Source organism: Nerophis lumbriciformis, linkage group LG12 (genome assembly GCF_033978685.3).
Source record: "Nerophis lumbriciformis linkage group LG12, RoL_Nlum_v2.1, whole genome shotgun sequence".
In the NCBI taxonomy this organism is placed as follows: domain Eukaryota; kingdom Metazoa; phylum Chordata; class Actinopteri; order Syngnathiformes; family Syngnathidae; genus Nerophis; species Nerophis lumbriciformis.
The window spans coordinates 40,845,646-40,857,371 of record NC_084559.2 but is presented as its reverse complement, the minus strand read 5'-3'; the positions used below and the strand labels follow the sequence as shown (position 1 = coordinate 40,857,371).

Here is an 11,726-nt window from a genome sequence, read left to right as displayed (position 1 = left end):
TTAGAGATTGATGTCGGTTTTTGAGGGATCAAAGGTTACGGTCATTCAATGTTGGTTTCCGGCCATGCCGCTTACGTGGAGTGATTTCTCCAGTTTCTCTGAACCTTTTGATGATATTATGGACCGTAGATGTTGATATCCCTAAATTTCTTGCAATTGCACTTTGAGAAACGTTGTTCTTAAACTGTTTGACTATTTGCTCACGCAGTTGTGGACAAAGGGGTGTACCTCGCCCCATCCTTTCTTGTGAAAGAATGAGCATTTTTTGGGAAGCTGTTTTTATACCCAATCATGGCACCCACCTGTTCCCAATTAGCCTGCACACCTATGGGATGTTCTAAATAAGTGTTTGATGAGCATTCCTCAACTTTATCAGTATTTATTGCCACCATTCCCAACTTCTTTGTCACGTGTTGCTGGCATCAAATTCTAAAGTTAATGATTATTTGCAAAAAAAAAAAAAAAAAAAAAGTTTATCAGTTTGAACATCAAATATGTTGTCTTTGTAGCATATTCAACTGAATATGGGTTGAAAATGATTTGCAAATCATTGTATTCCGTTTATATTTACATCTAACACAATTTCCCAACTCATATGGAAACGGGTTTTGTATATATATATATGTATGTATATATATATGTATGTATATATATATATATATATATATTTATTTTATATATATATATATATATATATATATATATATATGTATGTATATGTATATATATATATATATATATGCATATATATGTGTAAATATATATATATGTGTATATATATATATATATATATATACCCCGGAAAAGGGTGAAGTGAAGTGAAGGGGAGGAGATCTTGCCCCAAGTGGAGGAGTTCAAGTACCTCGGAGTCTTGTTCACGAGTGGGGGAAGAGTGGATCGTGAGATCGACAGGCGGATCGGTGCGGCATCTTCAGTAATGCGGACGCTGTATCGATCCGTTGTGGTGAAGAAGGAGCTGAGCCGGAAGGCAAAGCTCTCGATTTACCGGTCGATCTACGTTCCCATCCTCACCTATGGTCATGAGCTTTGGGTCATGACCGAAAGGACAAGATCACGGGTACAAGCGGCCGAAATGAGTTTTCTCCGCCGAGTGGCGGGGCTCTCCCTTAGAGATAGGGTGAGAAGCTCTGTCATTCGGGGGGAGCTCAAAGTAAAGCCGCTGCTCCTCCACATCGAGAGGAGCCAGATGAGGTGGTTCGGGCATCTGGTCAGGATGCCACCCGAACGCCTCCCTAGGAAGGTGTTTCGGGCACGTCCGACCGGTAGGAGGCCACGGGGAAGACCCAGGACACGCTGGGAAGACTATCTCTCCCTGCTGGCCTGGGAACGCCTCGGGATCCCCCGGGAGGAGCTGGACGAAGTGGCTGGGGAGAGGGAAGTCTGGGCTTCCCTGCTTAAGCTGCTGCCCCCGCGACCCGACCTCGGATAAGCGGAAGAAGATGGATGGATGGATGGATGTATATATATATATATATGTATATATGTGCGTATATATATATGTATATATATATATATGTATATATATATATATATATGTATATATATATACATATATATATATATACGGTATGTATATATATGTATATATATATATATATGTGTATATATATGTATAATGTGTATGTATATTTATGTATATATATATATGTATGTATATACAGTATATATGTATGTATATATATAAATATGTGTATATATATATATATATATATATATATATATATATATACCAAAGACTATAAAAATGGGACCCATTACCTCTCAGCATCAAGGGTTGGAATTGGGGGTTAAATCACCAAAAAAGATTCCCGGGCGCGGCCATCGCTGCTGCTCACTGTTCCCCTCACCTACCAGGTGGTGATCACGGGTGATGAGTCAAATGCAGAGAATAATTTTGCCTCACCTAGTGTGTGTGTGACAATCATTGGTACTTTAACTTGTTATATATAAACATCAGGGGTGCCGCTAGGGATTTTGGGCCCCATGAAAATAATCTTTACAGGGCCCCCAACACAGTGTCATTATTTTTTCTGTATTATAATTTCATCATCATTAGGGGCCTCTCTGGGCCCCCTCCATCATGGGCCCCTAGAATCCGTCTCCTCCCCCCCCCCCCCCCCCTTTCGGCGCCCCTGATAAACATACAGTATCTATCTATGAATATATATCTATACATATATATATACATACATACAGTGTCTATATGTGGGCGAGCTGGCTGACATATTGTAGGAATGATCGGCGCATGCGTAAATACGCCATTTCCGGATACGACATGTAATACAAATACGCTGACCTCCTCAATCGTCGGTAGAACATACGAAACCAATGATTCCTATATGCCCTGTTGTATCCTTCACCTATGGTGAGTGTCTCGAACGCATCAATATTTACAAATTCCACTTTCGGAGAAACATTGTCGAAATAACGGCTGACAGTTTTGTAGTTCCGCGTAGCTTGATGCTAGCAGTTAGCTTAGCTTAACGCTGTGTGTGTGTGTGTGTGTGTCCTCCGCAGTGCCCGGCCGGCTTGGTGAAGATGCCAAAATGGCTACCGGCAATTACTTTGGCTTTACCCACGGCGCTGCCGCACAGTATAGGTAAGGCGGACTACAGTGTGTTGTCTCGCACGCTGTGGAGGTGGTGGCGGACCGTGGTTTGGTACAATGGTGGAGCAGCGAAAAGCTTTGCACTGCCGTTATTGTTCAAGGGGGGGGAGGGGAGAGATCCCTGCTGCAACATCACTGCGCGGTTGTCAACATAGTTTCCTTGTAATAAGAATGTGTCTGCAGCAACATAGTTTCCTTGTAATAAGAATGTGTCTTCAGTAGGGCTGGGCGATATGGCCTTTTATTAATATCTCGATATTTTTAGGCCATGTCACGATACACGATATATATCTGGATATTTTGCCTTAGCCTTGAATGAACACTTGATGCATATAATCACAGCAGTATGATGATTCTATGTGTCTACATTAAAACATTCTTGTTCATACTACATTAATATATGCTCATTTTAAACTTTCATGCAGAGAGGGAAATCACAACTAAGTCAATTTACCAAAACTGTATTTATTAAACTGTTTTTAAGCAGTGACACAAACATTCATGTCATTTCCAAAACAGAAAGTGCAAGATTGTCAGACATTTTAAAACAAGCTATGAGTGCACTTTTGTGCATGATGTCACTAAGTTGACATATCAAAACAACACTAAATTAAAGTGTACTTTTTGTACAGAACACCACTACAATAGTTAAAAACAAATAAAGTGCACTTTTGTGCATGATGTCACACAAGATATTTCAATAACTGTCAAATAAAAATGAGCTGCATAATAGGAAATCAAATAGTGTTTGTCCTTTGCTATGTGGTAGGTCACTGCGGATGTTATCTCCTTCTGTTGTTGACTATTTTTTTCATACGGTGTTGATCTGGAAATGGTTGCTTCGGCATTTTGTTGGTGTGGCACCGAACGGAGATGTTGACATGCGAAGTTTCAAGCACTCTTCATTCTCTACCGGGTGACTTTTCAAATGATGCTACAAATTAGTACAGCTGCTACTTTTTGTAGCAACGCTTTTGCCGCATACTTGACATATTGCGGTTGTCTGTTCGACATAATTCCGCTTGAAGCCAAACCACCGCCAGAGGATGCACCCCGTGCTGTTAGCACCACAGCTTACGTTACCCATGCTGCTACCTCTCTGCTACCGTATGACGTTGCACGCGCGACAGTATATGACGTATGTAAGAAGGTGCGCTTGTTTTGTCTCTGTGAGAAGGAGAGACAAGAAAGAGTGAGAAACGCCTGTACTGTAATGCCCGCAGATAAAATCAACTGCGTGAGAACGTATACTCGAATATCACGATATATCGAGTATATTCGATATATTGCCCAGCCCTAGTCTGCAGCAACATAGTTTCCTTGTAATAATAATGTGTCTGTAGCAACATGGCACGACTTTGGGAACACTACCAATGGGCAATATAAATGATAGGCAAAAAAACCATGTCCGTTTGTCCTACAATAGAATAGAATAGATCTTTACTGTCATTGTACAACGAAATTGCAAGCAAAGTTATTTAGTGCATATTCATAAAGACACATACAAAACATAAGAACATGGTACGAAGATAAATAGATAAAAATAATACATAAAAAACATGAAATACCAAGCACACAGTTCACATGCACAGTCCTTTTTTATGCCCTTTTCAGCAACACTATTGCTCTCGAAAGTGTTCTTGAACCTGTTTGTCCGGCATGTTATTGTCCTGTATCTCCTACCCGAGGGCAGCGGTTCAAAAAGTTTATGTCCGGGGTGAGATGGATCCCTTATGAAGTTTTGGGCTTTTTCGAGGCACTCGGCACTGTACAGTTCTTCTAGGGAGGGCAGAGAGCAGCCAGTGATCCTCATGGCAGTTTTTATGTAAGCTGACTCTCGCCATTTCCTTGTAGTTCGCTAAGCTCCACACAAGGATCTGGGACTTTTCAATAGGAGATGTATTTCAGAAGGCGGGGCCTCTTAAAAAAAAAAATTGTATGTGATTGGACAAACCACTTGTCCGTTATCTTGAATGACGTGCTACTTCAACCACTCACATGGAAATCAACCCGTGACGCTGATGAGAGCGACGCTGGGAAATCCAAAACAGAACAGCCGACATATTGGACAGCGACAGAGCGAAAAGTTAGAGAACTTGTACTGAAACAACGCAGCAATGTCAGTAGACGATCGATGTCGCAAAACAGTTGCAATAGCAGAATCAATGTCAGCGCACGACTCCTCGCTCGCATGTGGATGAACTGGGCCACTCCGAGGAACTTCAAACTTCCACTGCCTCTTACTGGGGGTTGAGGTGCTGGGACCTTAATAGCTGAATAGACAAGCGTTTTGTCAATAACAATCCTCGAACCAACACATTTTACACAGCAATTAGGCTATTTTCAGGAAGAAGTACATCACGCCTGCGTACAATATCAAGACAAATGGCAATCATATGGTTATTTTCAGTAATCTCAGAAAACAAAGACTAAAACCAACTACAACCAACGCTAGCAATGGTTATACTGGTGAAAATAAGTAGATCATGCTTAGCAGCCTATTGAAACAACGCAGCAATGTCAGACGATCGATGTCGCAAAACAGTTGTAATAGCAGAATCAATGTCAGCGTACGACTCCTCGCTCCGTGCCGCCATTGTTGTTTCAATCAAACAGTCGCTTCGGCGCTACGTCACATCTATGAAATTCCGCCCGGCGATCCTGATTGGTTCATTACTTTTTGCTATCTTGAAGGAATGCCCTCGAGCCCAGATCCTTGTGTGGAGCTCAGCGAACTACAAGGATCTGGCGAGAGTCAGGTTAGTTTTTATGATCCTCTGAAGTGCATTTCTCTCTGCCACTGTGCAGCTGGCATACCATACACACATGCGTATGTCAACAAACTCTATTGAGCAGCTATAGAAAGACACAAGCAGTTTTTTGTGACAGGTGGTTCTTTCTGAGGAGTCTCAGAAAGTAAAGTCTCTGCTGTGCCTTTTTGATGGTCACTGAGGTGTTCGCACTCCACGACAGGTCTTTCTTGATCTGGATGCCCAGGAACCTGAAGTTAGAGACCCTCTCCACATAGTCCCCGTTAATCTATCGCGGTAATGCATGTTGATGACAATATCATTGATTCAGGTTGGGCGATATTGCTGAAAATAGAAGTGTTTTTATGTTGGTCGATATCAATATTTTTTTGATATATTTGACGACCTATGGAAAATATGGATATTGAATGTAAACATTTTTAACTGAAATGTAACCTTCCTCTCAAGGCAGGAAGGAAATGTCAACACAACCACGGAAAACAATCAATATAAACACGATTCTAAACTCCCATTGAACGTTTAATAGCGTCTTAAAAATGAAGGTGCAAAAATATTGAATATGTAAGAAATGCTTAATAAAGTGTAACAACATAGTGTGTAAATGTAAACGTAGAATAACCTGAGAAAACCTATATTCTTTAGGTTTATTGCCAGAAAGTTACAGCAGTGCTCTAAAGGGTGAGCATGGCATGTGGTATTTGTGGACCCCAGACATTCGCTATATTGCGGAATTTTGCCAATCTTCTAACCAAAGTACTACTTTGTTTAGATTTTTGTACAAAACAGCTAACATGGCCGCTCTCCAGGGCACCATGGTTAGCTGGCGAGCAGGCCTAGTACAGCCGAGTGCATCCCACATTAACTGACTTGTTCACGTCCCACGTTGGCCCCGCTAATAGGCCTAGTGCAGCCTGCGCTAACTGGCGTGTTCATGCTGTCTTAATGTATCTTATTATTCTGTTCAAACGGCTGGACACGGCCTTCTAGCAGGGACAACCTCTCCAAGAGAAGTGTGCCATTTTTAAATAAACCCATACTTGCGTTTATGCCGGCTTTGGAGTGGTGAAGTTTTCAGAGCTAGCTCAGATAAGATAGCCTGCATGTGAAGCAATGGAAAATCAAAGAGTGAATGCTTTGAATGTTTCAAAGAATGTTGAGTTTGAACCGCGTTATAGTATATTTTAAGGGAGCCATATGTAATAATGTGGCTAGAAGTTGTACTGCAATCACGGTCAAAATTCTCTAGTCCCCTCCTCCTCTCCCCGACTGAGGTTGCCAGATATGCAGCTGAATCCAGCTGGGCCACTCCGAGGAACTTCAAACTTCCACTGCCTCTTACTGGGAGTTGAGGTGCTGGGACCTTAATAGCTGAATAGACAAGCGTTTTGTCAATAACAAATCTCGAACCAACACATTTTACACAACAATTATGCTATTTTCAGGAAGAAGTACATCATGCCTGCATACAATATCAAGACAAATGGCAATCATATGGCTATTTTCAGTAATATCAGAAAACAAAGACTAAAACCAACTACAACCAACGCTAGCAATGGTTATACTGGTGAAAATAAGTAGATCATGCTTAGCAGCCTAATGTACGCCAAAACTAAAGAGACATTTTACCAAGGTACTGTATGTCTATAGGCTTCTGTTTCAAATGTTTCACGTTTCAGATTGCCATATAACTTGGTACATGTAGTCCACTAAATGCAACACCAATGAGGAATTATTGTATCATGTGATCTGGAACCCATTTCCTCAGCGTTTCAGCATATTGAGAAGGCATGGTATCCGCGGGGCCGTAAAAAGTCTAAAAAAGTCTTAAATCCAATTAATTTCATTTAAGGCCTTAAAATGTCTAACATTCTCCTAAAATCTAATAAAAGATCCTAAATACAATTTTGAAAGGTCTTAAAAATCTATTGACGTTACTTTTATTTAAAACATGCATACACTTTAGTCTCGCTTTGAAATGTTTCGATTTTTGAGGACGCTATAACGTAACACACAGCAGAACTAACAGTGCTGCCTGGTCAGAATATATCGAACGCCACCAGCTATTGCTGTGCGCGCGCAGCTGTATGTTGACAGCTTAGTTAGCATAGCAGCGAAGAAAACTTAACGACAGCCCACAGCAAAGCCAAATGACTTGCATAGTTATTTAGTTACGATTTGTGTCTCCTGAACGATCAATTTAATGCATAGTTGAACCCGGTGGATGGAAACGTATAAAGTGTTTAGTACTCAGATGTGCAGCCATCGAGGAGGGAAGCGTTTGTAAACATGACGGTGAAAGTGAATGGAATGGTAATGTAACAGTCAAAAATAAGTCTTGTGTCAAAAGATGCTGAAACGCCACAAACACTTGCACAACTGTACAAAGATAAACGTAACCCCCCAAAGGAGTGTTATGTGGGTTAAGTGGTGCCAATTGGCGAAGGAGATCAATATGAGATGTTTAGTGTGAAATCATACTATTACATACAGTAAGCACACGCTCATTTATCTGTGCTAGTAGTGTACTCAGCAGTAAAACTATTAAAGAAAACATAGTTCTCTTATATTATTTCTTTTATTTGTTCCGATAATTTCAGGTCAGCTTCTCTTGCCTAATCCATACATGCCAACTACTCCGGTTTTCCCGTAATTAGTACGGTTTTCATCAACCTATTCCGGGTTACGGTTGCAGTGATAAAAAATATGTTTTTTCATTAATTAAATTTTTTTTTTTTTTTAAAGTTTTATTCACGAAATCGCGTAACAACAATGACAATCGACACTGCTTCCCGTAACTTCCTATCGAGCCATTCCGAATGCCATGCGTGAGGCTATTTATAGCACCGCTGCCAAGCAAGAGGCACCAGTTGCCATTGTTTCCAAACGAGCGAACGATCATGGAATCAGCCGGAGAAAAATCGCAAACGAGTCTTAAACCGAAAAGAAAACTGCAGTCATTCCGTGAAGAATATTCAAAAGCCTATCCGGGAATAATTATCCGTTCCAAAAAGGGTGAAAACTACGCGAATTGCACCTTGTGCAGACAAGATTTTTCGATCGGACACGGAGGAATTAGCGATGTAAAAGACCACGTTGGGACAGAAAAACACAAGTCTAATGCCGTTGCTAGCGATACAAGTGGAAAACTTTCAACGTTTTTCGTCGCCCAAACAGATTCTTTGGATGTGATAAATGCCGAAGTTTTATTTACGGAGGCAATAATTGAGCACGGACTTCCAATCGCACTGGCTGATCACATGGGACAGTTATTTCGGAAAATGTTTCCCGACTCGAAAATCGCCAAAAAATATGGATGTGGTCGAACCAAAACATCAAACATTATTCAGTGTCTTGGAACAGAATCCTCAAAAAGTATCGCCGATGTCATGAAGACGGAACCATTTAGCATGTCGACTGACGGCAGCACCGATTATGACGATGTAAAACTGTGGATTTTAGCCACAAAAAGGCAATGACACCAATGTTATCTATTGGAATTGTTTAGTACTGTTATACTGTTAAGTGTTTATACTATTTATGCTTTCAAGTCCAAGTTGAAGAAATCTTGTTAAATGTTGACAGCATAACTACCAAAATACAGAAGTATGTCCTTAATATTTTTGCAGTGCTATTTCTGTTGAAAAGTTAAAATGATTACATGAGAGATGTCATGTGCCACTTTTCAAGTGTCTGATGGCTTAAATTAATTTTCATTAATTTTTCATATTTTGAATTATTTTGAAAGGCTTACAAAAAAACTACATTTGAATTGTAATTCCATGCTATTGACAGGACTATTAATTTTAATGAAGTTAGCTTACCATGTTTACAGTATGATAATTGTGATAGAAATGTGAATTTTAGGCACAGAATATTTTTTACAATTGAACAAGGCAGTAGATTATACAAGCTTGGACAGAAAGTTAATAATGACACCAATTTTTTTTTTATGGAATTGTTTAGTACTGTTTTACCATTTGTTTACTGTAAAAAGTGTTTATACTGTTTATACTTTCAATTAACAAATTGAAGTCTTGTGAAAGGTTGACAGGATAACTGGCATTAACTGTCAAAATAATTTCAAACTATTGAAGTTAGCTTACAGAATAAACATGTCAATCAACCCATATGATTTTTGCTGTAATATTTTTGTTTTGAAAAGTCACTGTGACTGATAGAAAAGTGATGGTTTTAGCAACATTTTAACCTGTCTGAATGCTAATAATCATTTTGCGTCGGGGTGCGAAGCCCCCTGAACCCCCCACCAGGACTTTGTCCTGGACCTACCGGGGCCTGCGGCCCCTGGACCCTGGCTACTAGATTTTTCTGATTTCAAAAGTTGGCAGGTACCGGTATGCTAATCTTCTCTCCAAGTTTATACAGCAACCGGCATAAAAAGCGGTTGCCTGTTTAGTGTTTACACTCATCTAATTGTGCGGTGAGAAAAGCAATGGAGATTTGCCAATGTCATTTTGTCATGCCTAAATAAAAACTAATATTGGTGTATTAGCAATATTTTTTCAAAGTAACAAAAACAGGTAAAAATGTATCCATACACAGCAGATACAAAATAAGATGAGCACATTTGAATGTTATCCACATTGTTCACATCCAAATTCTGTTTGAGACTCCGAAAGGGACAAGCGATAGAAAATGGATTGATGAATGGATGGCTTGCAAGCCATAATCACTCTATCTGCACACACAGTTTTTCACAACTTTGTGCATATACGGTAGTACTGTAGATGTTTTTATCGGTTTGCTCCATTCTGACAGCTGAAAAAACATTGCCAAAGTTAACCATTTAGCTTTAGCGGGGATGCTAACTGTCCCTTTCACAGACATTATATTGTTGTGCTTTCTTCTACCATTGCTGATGTTGATGTTACATGAAAACACTTGATATGAAGCACCTGCACCTTTTGCAAGAAAACACTTCTATGGCAAATCTGAAAATTGGCTGTTACGATGTTTGCTAATATTTTTTTCAATTAGTTTACACTAGAGAAGCTCCTGGTGTATTTAGTTAGTTTAACCATTTTGTTTTCCAATATAAAAGAGCAGTGAATGAATTTATATACTTAAAATTCATTCTGGACCTCTGATTTTACTTTGTCCTTGTATTTTTTTGTCCGTATGGATGTGAAATGGTCTTAAATTATTTTCAAGATGGTCTTAAAAAAGTCTTAAATTTGACATGTTGAAACCTGCAGAGACCCTGGAAGGAAATAGGCACTGACACTACACATATCCACATAGGTTTTATTTGTCCAAAATATATTTTGCCCTGTCAGTTGTATGACACATTGACATACAGGCTAACGGGCATACATTTCCCCCGTTAGCTTGTATGTCAATGTGTCATTAAACGGGCTAGCATGTTAAGCATTACACGAGGAGCTAAGCACCATCACACTAAGCCTTTGTTGCAGGAACATACTAGCTTTGTTAGACAAGGTCATAGAATGTATTGGACAATCAGGCATGTGATTTTTTCGTCTAAAGTCGGAATTCCGTCTTTTTTAATCTCGGGAAGAAAAAAAAAATCTCCCGTTTTTCCGGTTTTTTTTCCGACCCTAAATCAAGATTCGAGACGTAGTTTATATTACGCCGTAGTTGATTGGTCGATATGTTCCTTGTGACCAATCAGGACATCTGTTATGAATGATGACGTTAATAACGTCATCATTCATAATGGTTATTACCGCCATTTTCCTAATGTAAACGATGTCGGTTCTCGAAAGAAAGGACACTTTACGAGTAAAAGAAATTGATAAACATGTCAAAAATAAGTTTCGATGGGACTGGATGGAAAGGGAAATCACTGATACTGTTGGGAAGAAGGAAGTTACGACTTTGTTCGGTGATTTTATTTGGAAAATCGATCGTCCCGGAAAGGTTTTGTGCACGTGGTGTCATGATAATATTGACTATGGATCACGAGGTTTCAAGGCTTTGGAAGTACATGCGAAACGCCAAAAACATATGAAACAACTTGAAGCAAGGTATGTTCTATTAATTATGTTTTCATGTCTTTAAACACTAAAATATTTTCTTTAAATGGTGCTGTCTTTGTTAATTTTAGCATGTTAAATTGGTGAAAAACCAGGAACTTCGGGGGGCATCGCCCCCCTTGTCCCCCCACCAGGGCACCGCCCTGGACCTGGCTGGGGGACGAAGCCCAGAAATTTTTTCAGTCTTTTTCATTGTGGTCAAATCACATGCCTGTTACATACTAAATGTCCATTTCCATTTATTACAAGTAATAAGAAAACGTAATTGCCTGATTTACCTATCAAGGAGGAAATGAGCAAGTTTGGCATCAG

The 11,726-nt window shown here is 39.7% G+C and overlaps 1 protein-coding gene across 2 annotated transcripts in view; it reads left to right on the top strand.

Annotated features, from left to right (window-relative positions):
• Nucleotides 1-2,239: 2,239 nt before the first annotated feature.
• The window catches only part of zfr (zinc finger RNA binding protein), a 60,717-nt gene continuing 51,230 nt past the window's right edge, over nucleotides 2,240-11,726 (top strand). For both annotated transcript variants that reach the window (XM_061986584.1, XM_061986583.1), the window contains exons 1-2: nucleotides 2,240-2,386; nucleotides 2,539-2,620. In XM_061986584.1, coding sequence (XP_061842568.1) covers nucleotides 2,350-2,386; nucleotides 2,539-2,620 — 119 coding nt within the window. In that variant the 5' untranslated portion in view covers nucleotides 2,240-2,349. The remainder of the gene's footprint in view (nucleotides 2,387-2,538; nucleotides 2,621-11,726) is intronic.